The sequence below is a fragment of the Gopherus evgoodei genome, chromosome 5 (genome assembly GCF_007399415.2).
Source record: "Gopherus evgoodei ecotype Sinaloan lineage chromosome 5, rGopEvg1_v1.p, whole genome shotgun sequence".
Classification (NCBI taxonomy): Eukaryota; Metazoa; Chordata; order Testudines; family Testudinidae; genus Gopherus; species Gopherus evgoodei.
The window spans coordinates 30716373-30734638 of record NC_044326.1 but is presented as its reverse complement, the minus strand read 5'-3'; the positions used below and the strand labels follow the sequence as shown (position 1 = coordinate 30734638).

The window sequence follows — 18266 nt, the reverse complement described above, 5'->3', positions numbered from 1 at the left end:
GTGGTAATTTGTAACTGCTGACAATATACTGTTGATAGCCCTCAGAGAGAGAGAGAAAAGCACAGGCGCTGACCTTTAGGTAGACTGCTTGCTGGGGATATCACAGTGTAAGGCAGGGAGCTTTTCAGCCTTAAAACCTTAGGTCAGAAGGGAGTGGGGCAAGGGTCCCTGCCCAGAAACAAGTGATGCCTGGAGACCTGACTGGGAACTCCTGGAGTGGACCACAGAGGGGAGGATCCAGGTGTAGTTACCTAAAACTGTGACAGTTAGTACTTACTTAGCGCTCTAAACCAGGGGTGGGCAAACTTTTTGGCTTGAGGGCCGCATCAGGTTTCATAAATTGTATGGAGGGCTGGTTAGGGGAGGGGGCCCCTACCTCATATCTGCCCCCCAAGGGACTCCTGCCCCATCCAACTTCCCATGTCCGCTGACTGCCCCCAGACCTCCGCCAGCCCATCCAACCCTGCTTTTATTCCTGATGGCCTCCCTCCCCCAGGACCTCTGCCCCATCCAATCTCCCCTTCTCCCAGGAAGCAACCAGTTGAGGAACTCTGATAGTGATGGATATAGTGCATGTGAAAACAATGGGCCAAATTCTCCACTGCCTTACTCCTAGTTTTGTTATTTATGCTTGTACAAAGTGAGTTTAAAATGCTACCCATTCACACAACGGATAGCGTTTTACATCCCATCTGCACTCACTTCAAAGAGGTGCAGATAACACAAGGTGCATGGCAGGGGAGAATGAAGCCCAAGGCAGAAGGAAGCCTTTTAAAAACAAGAAGGCAGTTTTTAAAATGGATCCAAAAATGGGTGGGGAGATAATGAAGCTATTTGTGAATAGGGGCAGGGCTGCCCAGAGGATTCAGGGGACCCGGGGCAAAGCAATTTTGGGGGCCCCTTCCATTAAAAAAAGTTGAAATACTATAGAATACTATATTCTTGTGGGGGCCCTGTAGGGCCTGGGGAAAATTGCCCCACTGGCCCCCCACTCTCCCAGGTGGCATTGAATAGGGGTGGCGTGGGCCTGGTTCCTGACAGGTGAATAAAAGGGCAGTACCATTCATCATCGGATTCTGGATAACTGGAACAGGTTGAGGCCACAGACAAGGAGGGAGTTACCCAGATAAGGAGAGAGGAAGGCATGGATGAAGCTTCCAGCAGCAGAGGAGTCAAAGGCAATGTTACATAGGTTATAATAGGCAGACTTGCAATCACAGGAATTAAGGGAGGAATTACATTCAGAGACAGGATAATGCCAAACTTACAGACAATGGAGGCAAACAGAAGGATTGAATTACATACATTAATTCAGTGGGTTAAAGCAGATCTCAAAAACAAATGCTACAAAAATAGTATAAATGAGTCTGCTGCGGCTGCCGCCTCTGTCTGGAGATATAAGTCCTCTTTGTGTTGAAGGTGCAGAGCTGAAGAAAAGAAAAGAAAAACAGGATGCTAAGTACATATCCTTTTAAATACCAGAGCTTTGTAGGCAGGTCTGAAGTCCAAAAGTTAAGCTGAACATTCAGTTCCAGAAATCTTTGTACAGTGACTCTTAGTGCTGCTCAGCTGTCATGGTTTTGTAAACAGGATATCTGTGTGCAGAATCCTGCATTAACTATATGACCTTAGTAACAGCCTGCATTTGGAGTGCTTTCTTCTGATGATTGTGCGCCACCTAATGGTCAATTTCAATGACAGTGTAAGCCTGAGATCCTCACAAGAGCCACAGCAAAGTGTAGAGAGGGGTAAAAGGGCATTTATCCACCTTTGGCCTTCCAGGATTCTGAGGTTGAGCATGGCCCCCAGTGTAAGTTAGAGTGGTGCCACACAGCAGCTTCTGGTCACTGCCATTCCTGCTCTGACATGGCCACTTCCCTCAGAATGCCTATGTGACAGGGATTTTAAGTGCAGAATAAAGCCACCTAAATCACTTTACCTGACCAATGTGCTGAGGTTATTGCTTACACAACACTTAAGCCATCTGTTCAGCTGCTTTATGGCACTGAGCCACTGTAAGAGAGGCTGCAGTAGAGCCTGTAATAAAGACCTGAATATCTAGTTTCAATGTTTATTCTTTAAATGTTAGTTGTGCTCTTGACTGGAATGTGTCTTTAATAGTGAAACAACAATTTCTGTACAAGCTATTTGTCGAATTAAATTATCAGCATATTTAATAATTGGGATCTATTCATGGAGTTAACAAAATCTGGAAAGGTAGTCAGAAAAAATTTCAAATAGCCTAGTCATTCAAACAAATCACAATCTGCTTGGTGGATCTTCTGCAGGGGGGACAAGAAGCTAAGATTACTGTTGCAGATTTTTAAGTTACTGCTCCATGGGGGTATCTTTTTGCTTTTATTTCTAAAAAATAAATAAATAAATTAAAAAAAATAATGGAGATATACCTATCTCCTAGAACTGGAAGGGACCCTGAAGGGTCATTGAGTCCAGCCCTCTGCCTTCACTAGCAGAACCAAGTACTGATTTTGCCCCAGATCCCTAAGTGGCCCCCTCAAGGATTGAATTCACAACCCTGGGTTTATCAGGCCAATGCTCAAACCACTGAGCTATCCCTCCCCTCTCATTTTAGCCTACTCGTATCTCAAGTGGAACAGCAACTGGGCAGCTATCACTACTCAGCGTGTCATATGGGATGCCCTTGTTCCTAGTCATCACCAGTGGTGAGAGCTGTGGGGGTTATGCAATGATGTGGAGGAAGGCCATTGTGGTGGGCGTTGAAGCCAAGGGCACAGGCCGTGGTGGAGCTGCCACAGGTGTGGAACTCAGTGGTAGTAGCAAATATTCAAATGAGAACTTAGAAGGCTAAAGTGGAGAAGGTTCCATGTGAACAGCAGTTGAGCATGCATCAGCATTTCAGTATGATCACACACAGCTGAATATAAAAGAAGGTGTAGAAAGCTTAGGAGGGATGTAACAAGGAGGGGAAGTAAGACCTATTCTTGCAAGGTAGGTTAGTGGGAGTTGAGGCTTTTAGTAACATGCAGAATCAGGGCCAGCACAAGGAATGTGCTCTGTTAATACAGACATGTTCAGATACTGTGGTGATTGTGGTCATATAAGTATTGAGACAGATAGAAGGGAACAGGTGGCTGGTCCCTGCTTGCAGTGACAGGTAGTACTGAAGAGATGGTATGCTCAGCCCTTAGGTGAAAAGAACAAAACACTAACTGTTTCCAAAAGGTTTCCTATCCAGATTTCCTCAGTTAAGGAATGTGCCCACAACACAAGACTTTGAATAATCTGGTCTAAACCCATGAAGAAGAGAGAAATGACTGGAGGATAGCTAATGTGATGCCAGTTTTAAAAAAAAAGGCTTCAGAGGCAATCCTGGCAATTACAGGCCAGTAAGCCTAACTTCAGTACCAGGCAAATTGGTTGAAATTGCAGTAAAAAACAGAATTTTCAGACACAGAGATGAACTTGATATGTTGGGGAAGAGTCAATGTGGTTTTTGTAAAGAGAAATCATGCCTCACCAATCTACGAGAATTCTTTGGGGGAGTCAACAAGCATGTGGACAAGGGTGATCCAAGGGATATAGCGTACTTAAGACTTTCGCCAAAGGCTCACCTCACCAAAGGCTCTTAAGCAAAGGAAGCAGTCATGGGTTAAGAGAGAAGGTCCTCTCATGGATCAGTAACTGGTTAAAAGATAGGAAACAAAGGATAGGTATAAATGGTCAGTTTGCAGAATGGAGAGAGGTGGTGTACTCTCTGGGTCTGTACTGGGACCTATACTGTTCAAAATACAAAATATCCATAAATGATCTGTAAAAAGGTGTAAACAGTGAGATGGCAAAATCTGCAGATGATACAAAACTACTCAAGAAAGTTAAGTCCAAAGCAGACTGGAAAGAGTTAAAGGGATCTCACAAAACTGAGTGACTGGGCAACAAAATGACAGATGAAATTCTATATTGATAAATGCAAAGTAATGCACATTAGAAAACATAATCCCAACTATACATATAAATGATGGGGTCTAAATTAGCTGTTACCACTCAAGAAAGAAATCTTGGAGTCATTCTGGATAGTTCTCTAAAAACATCCACTCAATATGCAACGGCAGTAAAAAAGTGAACAGAATGTTGGGAATCATTAGGAAAGGGATAGATAACAAGACAGAAAATATCATATTGCTTCCATATAAATCCATGGTAAGCCCACATCTTGACTACTGTATGCAGATGTGGTCTCTCCATCTCAAAAAAGATATATTAGAATTGGAAAGGTACAGAAAAGGGTAACAAATTATTAGAGGTATGGAACAGCTTCTATATGAGAAGAAATTAATAAGACTGGGACCTTTCTGCTTGGAAAAGAGATGACTAAGAGGAGATATGATAGAGATCTTTAAAATCATGACTGCTGTGGAGAAATTAAATAAGGAAGTGTTATTTATTTCTTCTCTTAACCCAAGAACCAGGGCTGCCCAAAGGACTAAGGGGGCCTGGGGACTTCGACAGCGGGGGGCCCCTGCTTCGTTGGTAATTCGGCGGCGGGGTGGGGTCCTTCTGCTCCAGGACCCGCTGCTGAAGTGCCCCGAAGACCCGCGGCGGGGCCCCCCCGTCGCCGAATTACCGCCGAAGCAGGACCTGCTGCCAAAGGGCAGCCGGGTCTTCAGTGGTAATTCGGCAGCGGGGGATCCCCGCCGCGGGTCTTCAGGGCACTTTGGCGGAGGGTCTCGCTTCAGTGGTAATTTGGCGGCGGTGGGTCACGGAAGGACCCCCTCACTGCCAAAGACCTGGAACGGAAGAAGCTCCAGGGGCCTGGGGCCCGCCAGAGTTTTTTGGGGCCCCCGGAGTGAGTGAAGGCCCCCGCTCCAGGGGCCCCAAAAAACTCTCATGGGGGCCCCTGTGGGGCCCGGGACCTGGGGAAATTGCCCCACTTGCCCCCCTCTCTGGGCGGCCCTGACAAGAACTAGGGGTCACCAAATGAAATGAACAGGCAGCAGGTTTAAAACAAACAAAAGGAAGTATTTGCTCACACAACCCATAGTCAACCTGTGGAACTCTGCCAGATGTTGTAAAGGCCACGACTATAACAGAGTTAAAAAGAACTAGATAAGATCATGGGAAATAAGTCCATCAATGGCTATTAGCCAGGATAGGCAGAGATGCAAAACCATGCTCAGAAGTGTCCCTAGAATCTGTTTGCCAGAAGCTGGGAATAGGCAATGGGATGGATCATTTGAACTTGTTTTGTTCATTCCCTCTGAAGCACCTGGCACTGGCACCTGTCAAAAGACAGGATACTAGGCTAGATGGACCACTGGTCTGACCCAGTCTAGTCATTCTTAAAGCATCCATTAAGAACTCAGAGCATCCAAAAGGAAAGCCCTGTTAAGCTCAGATTTCTCCAGCTAGCTAATATTGTCAGTTTGTTCAGAAAATTACTGGCTTTTTGGGGATGTGGGTTTCACAAGTTGGGTAGAGACTGGCAATCACAATTTATTTTCCACTTAGGAGCAAAAACTTTGGCAATCACTCAGAGAATAAGAAATCCATTTCTTTTAAATCACATCAGCTCATACGATATTACAACCCTGTACATGGTATACAGCAATAAATAAATGTCTCTGTAAGCTTGGAACAGGTTGGTTTCATGATCTGCTCCCTCAACACAATCTGCTCAGATTGATGTGAGCATTTGCTGTCTCTCAAATGCTGTTTTCACATACTCAGTGGTTGGTGCCAGGACATAATTTTGGATGATGGAACCAAACGGAACACTCTTGCGACTGTCACATGCCAAGACAGGGAAAAGCTATCCAACAGAGAACACTGCTGGGGTAGAACACCACTACCAGTTTCTCTAAGATACAGGAGCGTTAAATATGAATCTTATATCAAAGGCACGTGGAAACACTATCCCTGCAATCTCATGTGTATCCTTCTCTTCCTTGTGCTGAGTGAAGTGCTCTTGGAATACCTATTCAGTGCAGGAGAGAGTAGAGTGTGCCCAACCCAGAAGCAATAGCATTCTTCTGCTGCCTGATGGTGGGGGAGCCACGTGATGCTGAACACTAGATGGTCCTATGTACTCTGTGCTTGATGGACAAACCCAATTTCTGTATATTATATACTTGTCCTAGGCCAATGGATTATCACTACAAAATATAGGTCACTTAGGAGATATGACCGCCTTAATCACCTGAGCTCAAATTCAGCACTAGATATTTGTTTTTTTCCTTTCAACCTCAGGAATTTCTGTGCTGGGGAACATTTTTGTAGTTAATACAAAGAATTCTTCTCCCCACCCCTTGGGTTATATTTATCTATGATGTACTTTGCTAGACTTACAGCAAAGATGAATGTGTCTACTTATGCTTAAGTTTCCATATGTTTCTCATAAAAGTGTACTGGTGAAATATAAGATCTCTGAATGTTTGGATATGAATACTGTTAACTTTCAATCCCCAATTTCAAGGAGGTACATTGTACATAATTGGACAGGTGCTGTTATTTAGATTTGCAGTCTTATATTTGATTTATGATCTCAATTTTATTGGAGAAAGTTAGAAATGCAAAATTTGCTTTCCATGAACAACGAGTATTTGCAAGAGATACTTGATTCTAAGAGTTATGCTCATGCAATCAGTGGATAGCAATATACCATGCGGTCTGTGTGTTCAATCAAAACTAATCAACACTGCTTTAATTATGAATATCAGATACTTGCAATTAAGTGCTTGTGCACAATTTATAGAGCAGGAATTGTTTCTTGAATAATTTCAAAATAATATCTTTCAATACAGCTGTCATGGACAAATTGCAATCAGTAGGACAGGTGAAATCTGTTGAATAAATTATTAGCTGTGTATTGTTCATTTGGCTCTAATGGCGTAGAAATTGGATTGATTTTATTTACCATGTTTACTTACAAAACCATGGAACAATCAGAATGATTAAGATAATCCAGGCACTTTAACAGCAGTACAGATCTGTAACAAAATTATTTTATTTAGCATCACTCAGTAAGAAAACTAAGCAAAATAAAAGAGGAAGTGAAACAAATTGAATGATGTTATAAAATGAAAAGATGCACAATTTGGATACCTAAACCTTCCTTTTTTAATGGTATTTAATTTAGAATGAAGCTCTGGGTATCACAGTAAGTACAGCTACCATAAGTAATTCTGCAGACATGAGAAGGGAATATTAATGTATAACTGTTGTTCAGATTTTAATTTCCTATTTGAACTGATAGCTCTACGTGGAAGGGACCATGCCGTCTTCTGTGTCTGATATTGAGTGAGGACACTGTTGCATTTAATAACAAAATTACAAACTGTACGATTGCCATATCAAGAGGTGTCCTGAGATAGCTGAGGAAGGTGGCATTATCACTTCCAGAAGTCAATTTCTTACTAAAGCTACACCATAGTAGATTAGTGGGTCTGCAGTATGGGAATACTCATGGGTAGAAGTAGGTTAAAATTTCTGAAAAACTCTAGCAAATACCTCATATTTATTAAAGAAATTCCACTTACTTGTAATTGTCAATGCAGGTGATGTCATAACCCATGGTTTTGAGTCTCTCTTCTAGTATTTGTACACTGCCTCTCCCACAGGAATCCCTGTAAAAAGAGATCTGTTAACAAAGTCTTTTATTAGTTAACTGTTTATTTTGCTATGCACAATAGTGTCCATAGTGTCAATTGCTATGGCAGCTAGGGCTTTAATTGCAGAACCTTAATGTTCTACAACTGGAGCAGATTTTTTTTTAGGGAATATAATAGTAGTTTATAGGAGAATTTTAGCAAGCTGGCCAGACTGGTATCTTGCAGCCAAACAGCAATTCCCTAAAAAAACAAGTATACCACCAGCTGCCTGTTGGACTAATACAAATATAGGGGGCCTGATTCTCCAGTACGTTGTATGTTGTACACTCATTTATACCTGTGCAATGTGGATGTAAAATGCTACCAAATCAGAATTCATCATACACTTGCATCAGTGGTAGTGTTTTATATTTACTTTGCAACAACTGGAACTTTGGCCACAGCCCCTTTGGACTCCACAGGCTGTACTTGAGTCCTTCCTCAATCACTTAGAACCCCTGCTGTTGGACATGAACATTCAGATTTAAACTCCAATAACGGAGTGCTTCCCTGACCACCTTAACTCCTGTGGCTGGATAAAAATTTACTTCAATTAACTAATAAAACAGTAATGGCTGATCAAGAGTTTTGGTCCAAATAAGCTTCTTGAAAAGTGCTGATGAATATTTAAATCTCCCAGGATTGCAGAATCAGGCTGGAAATCTCCCAAGTTCAGGCTCTCAAAACTACTAGTAGTTCTTGTTGTTGGATTGATCACAAGTACTATGAGAAGAGACCTCCTTATGGCATTTCACCACTTTCTAATTTCCAGAACCATGGACTGTAGAGAGGTGTAAAACTGAAAATAATGCACTGGGGACAGTGAAAAGACATTTTTCAAATCTCAGAGTTTGATTTGGGATTTAGTTGGTTCTTATTTAGTCTAACCTGTATTCGCCTTGCCCTCACTTAAGGCCTGCTTCCATAACATCTTCTTACACAGACCTACTGACTCAGCAGATTTAGGGCTTTACATTATTTTTGATTGTGCCTAATTCTGGTCACATCAACTTTATATTTTAAAAAGACGCTACACTCTCCAAGGAAGGCACTGTAGTTTCTTTTGTGTTTGGAATGCATCAAACACATTGAGTGTTACTGAAACGTAATAGTAATAAAGAAAAATAAAGTGAAAGCTGTAAAACAGATTCAAAACAGGAAAAACAAGATTAGGGTTTTTTTTTAAGACCTATAACTTACAAGTCAGGTCCCCCAATGTCATCCATGACCCAGATTTCAATTCGTGAAATTCTGTCTTTTTGGAAGTTAGGCACTTCATAGTCTGCAAAAAAACTGGTTAAAGAAAACAAATATTTAAAACAACATAGAACAGAAAAGATCTTTTTCCTTCTCAGTAACCAGGGCTCTAATTCTGTTCCCATTGATTTCAATGGGAGATATGGGTCCAGATCATTTGTACCTATCGTTTCTTTTGGGCTCATTATCAGAGATAGAACCAAGATACAAAATTCTGATTCCAATTTTGAGTATTCCCAAAGTTTGTGGGTGTATGGATCCTAAGTTTGTTTTATTGATTGTTGATCTTAGCAGGATGGAGCAGGAATAAAACCCTATTAATAAAGATGTGAGTGGAATAAGGGTTTAAAATGCAGCACTTATAACAAACAGCTAGGTATTTAGTAAAAAACAAAAGCAAAAAACCCTACAAGAGCAGCCTTTCTTCAGGCACAGCGTGGGATTTGTTTTTTAAAATAGAAGGAAGAGTAACAACCACAAGACAAATATATTAGTAGATATAAAATCACAGCAGTAAGTCAAAAGGGTGTAAAATAACTAGCATGGGAACAACTAAGACCATAAGAGAGGGTTTTGGTTGTTTTTTTTTAAATCTGTCCATTCTGACATGGGAAGAATCCTCCATAGGCAGGTTTGCTGTTTGTTAAATACTGTAATATTCAAAAGTCCAGGTACAGGAGGGCCAAATTCTCTGCTGGAATAATTCCACTGAAGTCAACAGAGTTACACCAACTGATCTCACATCTGACCAGGAGTATGTAAATAGTGAAATATTAAACCAGATTTTCCGTTTTACATATAATCAGCCTTACTGCTGCAAGGTTAAGGTCTATTGTTTTAGGGAGTGATTTATCAGAGCAGTTTGAGTCATTAAGATGAGATCATTTTTTACTGGCAAAGAGTAGAGGACGTTATCTGTATTTATGTTGTGTGACTTTCCTGTCATAAGTTCTGAGAACTTTTGTACCAGAATAAAAGGTCTTCTATATTCTTGTGTCTAAGTTTTTCTCACTGCTAGTTGTACTATCGAAGGCATATCCAAAAATAATTTCAATTAAACTGATGATGGCCTAATGAAAAAAAAGTCTTTAAATAGAATAATAAAAGCACAAAGTGTGAGTTTAGAGGTCTCCAAATCTAACGGAGGGTGCCAAATCAAAAGGAGCCATTTAACATATTGCATTAAAATGTGTTCTAAGGCATTGGTCTTAAAAAAACAAAACAAAAATTTATAAATTAAGGATTTGGGCCTGATTTTGAATGAAGTCTCATCCCAGCTTTCTTGTTCATGCATGTAATTATGCTAGGGCAAATAATGATGGGTGCAGTTATGTGCAGGAGAAACTGATATAACTTAGATCATAGAAGTTAGATGTCTAATTGCTTGATATAAAGGCAGCTGAAGGATAATGTGTTGCGTCTGCGTAACTCTGCCAAAAAAAAAAAAAAAAAAGCCACCTGTGATTATTTGCATCTACAGTTGCTTTTTGAAAATCTGGCCCACTGTCTTTTGAAATATAGTTTGTCTTGACAGAAGAGAGCAAGGATTCTACAGGAATTTTTTGAAGTATTTTGATTTCTATATTGTACCAGCTATATAGCCTAGAAGAGAAGAAATTTTAGGCCAAAATAGACCACTATGATTATCTTATCTGAAATCCTGCAGAATACAGATCACAGAATTTCACATAGTAATTCCTGCAGTGGAGAGAATTATTTTTACATACTACATAAGTGAACACTATTACACTCAATAACCTGTGGTTGAACTCCTGCATATCTTTTAGAAAGACATTTAGTATTGATTAAAGACTCCAAGCAATGAAGATTTTGCTTCTTTCCTTGATAGTCTGTTCCAAAGGTTAAACTGAGAGTATTATGTTGGACAAGAATGGTTGTTTTAACCGCTATTAAATTAATCACAACATACTGTCTCAAAAAGGAATAGATTTAATTTGTGCCAAGGGAAGTCACCTGCTCTAATCATCATTCAAATACGAGCTGTATTCCCTGTGCCGACCTATAGAATTAGACTGTCACTTGGACCTCAGAATTTGCTAAAACCTCTCTCGGTTTATCAAAAGTCTCTATTCCTTTTCATCGTGATTTGTGAATTACCTAATATTGGAGAGCAAATGAATCAGGCCTTGTGTATAGCAACACAAGCAGCTACTTGTGACCTGTTTATTTTTTTTTTTTTTTGGAGTCTCCCTGTGTTTTGTTTTCTCATTTAGGCCTAATTAAGCAAAGAACTTAAGCTTTGTCAAGTTCCACTTCAGTGAAAAATAAACAAGTGCTTAAAGTTAAGCATCTGCTTTGCTGAACTGACATCTTGACAAGTGTGGCATTCCGTCTCCAGGGAATCAATGGTCCCAGAGAATCAAAGCTGTTAATGTGACTGTTACTTTACAGCATCCAGAGTTCTAAACAGGATTTGGGGTTCCAAGGATAGAGATCTCAGCCCGCTTAGTCTCATGGCAACAGTCATCTTTAAAAACCTTTAAAAACAAAAAAGGGGAGAAAAAACAGTAAAGAGAGAAAATCCAGCTCCTGTCTTTGATGCTGACTCTTGCTAGCCATCTCACTGTTGGAGAAACACAAATGCAGCACACAATCTTATCAGCCACTTGGAGACCTGGCAAACTTGTACCAGAGTAGGGCTGTTTAAGGCATTGCTTTTAGCTGCCTTGGTGGTCACTGCTTCAGAACAGTGTGGCAAAAGATGCATTTGTCTTGGCCTGCTAACCCAGACTCCTTTTAAACAGGCAAAAAGAGAGAAATAGGAAAGAGAAGACAAGGAAGGAAGAAAGACACTTGAGGGAGGAGAGGAGAGCGAAAAACCAAGTTTCACATTCCATGTGGTGTTCAGGATTTAGCGGAAATTGATGAAGTTGCTGAAGTATCTAATCTGGGTCTCTCTCTGTTCTGGTCAGGTCAGGACAGCGCTCTCTGATCAGGGTAATGCAGGCCCAATAGTGTAACAGTAGATTCCTAGGATCTCATGAGACAATAGGGGTGGCAGCCATGATAGTTGAACTCTCTCCTTTCAGTTTACCTGTCCTCTTGCATTTTGATCTCTTTCTCCCAAAGTCTCCTTTAAGGACCGTAAAAGGGGGTGATGGGTGGAATCACCCTTCCATGTCATCATTTTGTCTTCCAGTTAGGCCTACTTTCTGACATGGCAATTTTCATCCATTAATTTCAGATTTCATTCTTCTCTTGTTTACTCATCATAATCTCAACACAGTCCTTGGGTGGTATCAGTAGACGTTTTTGTTTGGACTAATTCAGTGTTTTTGCTTTTATAAACAATGTTGTATAACAGCCTAGTTTTACTTCTGTTGCCTTTGACAAATTAGAATACAGAACTCTGCACAACAAGCACCCAAGACTTTTCTAAAATTTTACTCCAGGTCTAGTTAAAAAAAAATATTGGCTTTGAGGCCACAGACTTCTGAAAATTATTCAGTTCCACAGCTTTGTGTGGTACAATAGCCAAATGTTTGATTTTTTCTCAAATAAAACTATAAAATATTAACAGAGCATTATTTTATTTCTCTTACCCTTTGACTGGATAGGCACCCCCTATCGCAGAACCATTCAGCATAACGTATATAACCCCAGAGCTCTGCTTTGCATACTGCAATAGATAACAGAAGATTATTCTTTATAATATCCCCTGTAGATTTTTATATACAGATTGGTGCTTTAACTAAATAGTTATGGCCAGTGGCAGGGGCCATAAGTGAAAATGCCCAAGTTGCAAAACCACCATCAAAACTGGTTAACTAACTGGCAGTTGCAGTAGAGAGGACCAGAACTTAATGGCTGTAAAAGGTGATCTGTCTTCTCAATCCTAGAAGTGGTCTCTCCACGGCAAGGTTGGTGCAAGAGGCTTCACATGGTCTGTGCTCCAAGTCAAATCACTGAGCTGGGGGATGCAGGCCAATCAGCACCCGTCCCTACAGCTGGCCAATAGGTGCCATAGACTATAAGGGGTGGATAGGGGAGGAGGGAGGAGCTACTCAGTGTCCCTCATTGAGTGTCTCCCTCTCTTGCTGCTGGAGCTGTCCTCTTTCACTGTCTGCCCAGTCATCTTCCTCCAACCACTGAGGTGGGTAGGTAGGTGGCATTTTTAACACACAAGGTAGTTAACCTTATGTTTTTCCTCCTTACATCACACCTTTAAGTTCTAGTCAATACAAGGCCTTAAGGGTATGCCTATGCTAGAGGTAAAAACTCCAGAAAAAATATTTTTGGCCCTACTAAAGCTTTCTGAACTATCCATGGACATGCTTAATGAATGTAAACTGTATGATTTACAGTGATTGATGCAATCTTCCAGAAAGATTCTACTGCATTATTTTCACACTCTTCTGTGTTAGGGCAGGAATCATAATTAAATCCTGTGGGAAGAAACACAGTGCTCATTATTAAAGATATGATGACAGGTAGGAAAAGAAAATCCAAGGTGGCTTTAAAATATATATTGTATGTGTTTTTTGTTCTAGGTTCTGCATGGTTGGAGAACCAATAGGATATACATCCATGACAGTACTGCACCATTTCTCTCTTCCTTTTCACTAGCCCTTACATTTTGTACAAACAATGACATGCTATGGTCTCAAAGCATAATCTGTGGAAACTGCTCTAACTCATGTCATGAAACTGGTCTGGTGCACAGAAAGCCCCAGGATCCGGGAAATGAAAAGGTGACATAAATCCACCATTGCAACACCTCCGTTCAAATTTCAGAGTGTGTGCTTCAACTGCAGCTGAAGTGTAAACGTCTATACAGTACAAGCCAGTAGAGAATCAGGACGCTCACCCACATAACCAGGAGTAACTCCCCTGAAGTATGAGAGCAGAATCTGACCCATATCTCCAATACAAAGCAATCACTATCTTTTTAGCCCCACCATGAATTTATAACAAACTTTTTATTATCATCATTTCTTGTCTGACCAGTATCGTTTGCTTGTCCACACCAGTTCAGGAAATCTCCAAATGAACCAATTAAAGTATCACACAGAGGCATGTAGCGACGAGTTCTATCAGAATAGCTGGTGACCAGCAGATGGTTATTTTCCCAGAACAGAGACTAAGGAAAGAAAACAAAACAAAAAAAAAACCTGTCTTTTGGATGTGTGTGCATGATGCCATCACTGCTGCGTGGCTGGGAAAACATTTTAAATCATGTTTTGAAATTATTTCTAAATACTTCAGAAACTCACAGATGGCTTGTTCTAATCAACCTAACATCAATTAAATATACTTCAACTAATAAAATTATAGGGACAAAGTTTGCACTCACAATGGTATAAATCTGGCATAATTTGACAGTGGATTTTTTGGGGGGGATTTACACCACTGTGAGAACAGAGCTTGAGCCATAGAAAGACTCAAGGCCTCTAGAATTTGCCTGACTTGAGCTGACAGGTTTAGGAAAAGTTAGGCATATAGACACTAAGGACCTGTGTATATGAAGACTTAGTGTGCAGCAAGCCAGAGTGTGAAACTACAGTGCGCTAAGTGACCATGTGGACCCTGCTGCCATGCACTGAAAGTAGCACTATGGAACTTCTAGTGTGTGGCAGCAGGGTCCACATGACCACTTTGTGTGTGGCAGGCTGGCATGCTGTAGATTTACTCCCCAACTTGCTGTGCACAAGTTGCCATTCAGACAAGCCCTAAATACAAGTAAAATAAAACTAAGGTCTGATCTACACTATAAAGTTAGATTGGCTTATCTACATGCCTTGTGCAATGTAATTGTCGATCTAAGCCCTGATGCAGACACCGATAAATGGTGGGAAAATTCTTCTGTCGACCTAGCTACTGCTTCTCAGAGCGGTGGATTTACTACAGCAATGGAAGAACCTCTCCTGTCTTTGTAATTTCTATAACACAATGGTGCAGCTGTGCCACTGTAGGGTTTCTAGTATAACCATACCCTTCACAATGGTGACATTGAAATTAGAGAGCTCACTTGACAGAGCTGAATTAAGATATTTACTCTTAAACATGCATAAGATAGGTTTTGAGGTTGGTTTAATTAAAGTGCTTTGAGGGCTTTTATACATTTTCAGCTGTTCAACTGGACACATACTTATCTGTAATAATGTTGACCAGCTTAAAATCATAATTATTTGGCTGCAACTTCAGTATTGTAGCAAATAATTATAAACCATATTACATCGCTCTGACACTTCGTTGCTGTAGGGTCAAGGACTAAAACACTGGTTCTCAACCTTTTGGTCTGCAACCCACAAAGTGGTCAGAAAATCATTGCATGGTCCACCATATCAAATCTGGTCAATTTTGGAATGCTAAGTCAGGGGAGACATGATAGCTGATCATTAACATACAGCTGATAATCAGTACCTTGTTAGGTGGAATTGTGTGCAGTGCCAGGTTAATAAATAACTCATAGTCTGATGGTAAAATGTTGCAAGGATCCTTATTAATAAAAGCCTTTCTGAAAGCTTCCCATATCTCTGTACAGTTCTTCTCACTGTAATAATTAAAACAAATGGTAATATTATTTTGCCATGGCAGACCAGCAATATGTGCTTTGTTCACAACCTCCCACAATCCCCAAAAGGAAATAAAACTAAGATTATTAAGGTGGGGGGAAGTTTATGATAAACTAATGAAATCATTAGCCCATCAACTAGTATCTAAAACATGAGAATTTGGACTAGGATTATTCAGCTAGACTTTTACAATAATTCAGCAAATACCATGGATGGCATAGTATTCATAATGAGACTTGCTATGCAGTTCTGTAGAACTGGGATTTATTACTTAGAAATGTTCTAACCACAAAAGAAGCATTTGTAGCAGAGTTTGGCCACAGCGATCAAAATCTCTAAGTGACCCTATATTACAACTGTAACATAGGATTCAAGGAGCTCATTATCCCTTTTTCTGCTAGATCAAAGACCCCTCTACTATAAGAAATCGCTTCCCTATGTAGGTACTTGTAGACTGTAATCAAGTTACCACTTAACATCTTCACTGACTTCAACAGGAATTTAAGTTTAGAAGTAAATGCCTGAACAATTCATTTACTGCATATTTTTCTTTTCATTGCTTGTTGTCTCATGTTTGAGCAGCATGTAATACAAAATCAAAAGTATTCTGATCCCCTACTGAATGACCTAACCACATCAGCCATACCATCCAGGGCTCATTCACCTGCACATCTACCAATGTGATATAAGCTATCATGTGCCAGCAATGCCCCTCTGCCATGTATATTGGCCAAACCGGACAGCCTCTATGCAAAAGAATATATGGACACAAATCTGACATCAGGAATCATAACGTTCAAAAACCAGTAGGAGAACACTTCAGTCTCTCTGGTCACTCGATAACAGACCTCAAAGTCACAATTCTTCAACAAAAAAATTTCACAAACAGACTCCAACGTGAAGCTGCAGAACTGGAATTAAGAACTGGAACTGGAATTGCAAACTAGATATCATCAGATTAGGCCTGAATAAAGACTGGGAGCGGTTGGGTCATTACAAAACCTAAACTTAATTGCCTCAATACTAATTTCTCCCTACTTTTACTCACACCTTCTTGTCAACTGTCTGTAATGGGCCAATTTCTCCTCCCTTGGTATCCTGATAATTGATTTATCTCCTTAGACTGACTTAACACTTGGTAAAGCAACCCACATCCTTTCATGTATTATACCTGTTCCTGTATCTTTTACTTCATACATCTGATGAAATGGGTTCTAGCTCACAAAAACTTAAGCCCAAATAAATTTGTTAGTCCCTAAGGTGCCACAAGGACTCCTAGATTTATATCTATTACTTTCATTCTGATACTTTTTGTCACATTGTTTCTCCTTGTTTCTTTTTTCTATAAATCTTTCTTGGTTTCTTTCCAGAAGCCTTCTGCTCTAATCTCCTTGGAACTAGCTTTTTGTTCTCCACCCTTCCTAGAAAATGTTACATTATTCAGAACAGATGAGTGTCTTAGAACAAGACACTTGTTTTTTTTGTCAGAAAGGTGCATAAGCTTTGTTTTAATCTAAACATTCCAGTCAATACCTAATTTTTTGCAGGATGAACTCAGAATCTTAGTCTTTGTTTAAAACATGTTCTAATGAAACCCTGGGTCACACCAATTTCAGCTAAAATCCTATTTAAGTCTCATCTCACCAGTTCCAACATTTTCACCATTGTTATTCATATGGGTCCACAAGTCTATTGTATCATTCATTGGAACTAGAATTTAGGGTTAATGTAATACAGTTTAAGTTACTATGAGAAACATGTCAATACGGCCAGGTTTTGGCTATCAAAAATTCACGTTACAACATAAAGCACAAGAGCATTAAATTAAATATCCCATCCCTTTAACTTTTTTCATTAAGGTCCCTAAAGTATAAAAGAAAAGATCAGCTAAAACTTGAAGAATTCCTGACAATATTGCTCACTCCTCCCATGCCCCAATCTCTTTAATATATTTATTTTTACCAGATTTCTTAAAAATGAATTTTGGATTTCTCAACAACTACAAACCTGTTGGGTTCAACAGGACTACTCCTATGATTAAGACTGTCGTATCAGGCCCATGATTTGTAAAACCATTAAAGTGTGGAGACTGATTCAGAAAGAGAAGAGTACTTACCCAATACTTGGATTCACAATTCTAATATATTCATAACACCTTCCAATTACAATGCTCTCCAGGTTAGGTGTGGTACCTTCACCTTTCCATTTCTTCTTCCCATCTATTTCTGTGGGTTTAACGTAGTTTTTACTGAAAAGAAGACCTACTAACAGAGACAAGAAGAAGCTTTTCATCATGAAATTTTGAGAACCAAAATCATAAAGAAATAAAATAATCAAATGTTCAAATGGAAAAGAGAAGACTGCAGTTTTATGTTTGTGTATCAATATAGGCTGTGCACCTGCACTTAAATGATTCTAGGTGCAGAGTCAGATAGAAAATGAACTTTACTGTGAAATGCAACAGCTTCCTGGAACTAGTGGAGGGCTAAAAGTCCTTAAAAAAATCCAGCTTGTAAAACTATTTGTACTATTGCCATCTTGTGACTATTAGATAATATTACATCCCCTCTAAACATATCACTAATGTACCATTAACAAAAATTCAGATTTGCTGAATACTCATTGCAATCCTACAATATACTGAACATGGCAATTTGCTCTAATGAAAATATTTTAATACCATTTAATTTCAAACAGTGTTACACCTCTTACATACCTTTTTCTACTGACTGCAAAATTTGCTGAAATAACAATGTCAAGAATAAACAGAGAGACAAGATGAGTGAGGTAATATGTTTTATTAGTTCAATTTCTGTTGGTGAAAGAGACAAACTTCTGTCCCAAAGAA

General features: G+C 39.8%; 1 protein-coding gene across 2 annotated transcripts; it reads right to left on the bottom strand.

Annotated features, from left to right (window-relative positions):
• Positions 1 to 937: 937 nt before the first annotated feature.
• BST1 (bone marrow stromal cell antigen 1) lies at positions 938 to 17865 on the bottom strand. Of its 2 annotated transcripts, none has more exons than XM_030563822.1 (9): positions 17535 to 17865; positions 15267 to 15396; positions 13848 to 13983; positions 13206 to 13288; positions 12446 to 12522; positions 8826 to 8918; positions 7515 to 7601; positions 6906 to 6965; positions 938 to 1427 (listed from the first exon to the last, which is right to left on the bottom strand). In XM_030563822.1, exons 1-9 carry the CDS (start codon positions 17711 to 17713, stop codon positions 1307 to 1309), a joined length of 966 nt encoding a protein of 321 aa, XP_030419682.1. In that variant the 5' UTR covers positions 17714 to 17865; the 3' UTR covers positions 938 to 1306. The 2 variants fall into 2 exon arrangements, with proteins under 2 accessions (XP_030419682.1, XP_030419683.1); XM_030563823.1 differs by having other exon boundaries at positions 1348 to 1427; positions 6893 to 6965.
• Between the last annotated feature and the right edge of the window lie 401 nt (positions 17866 to 18266).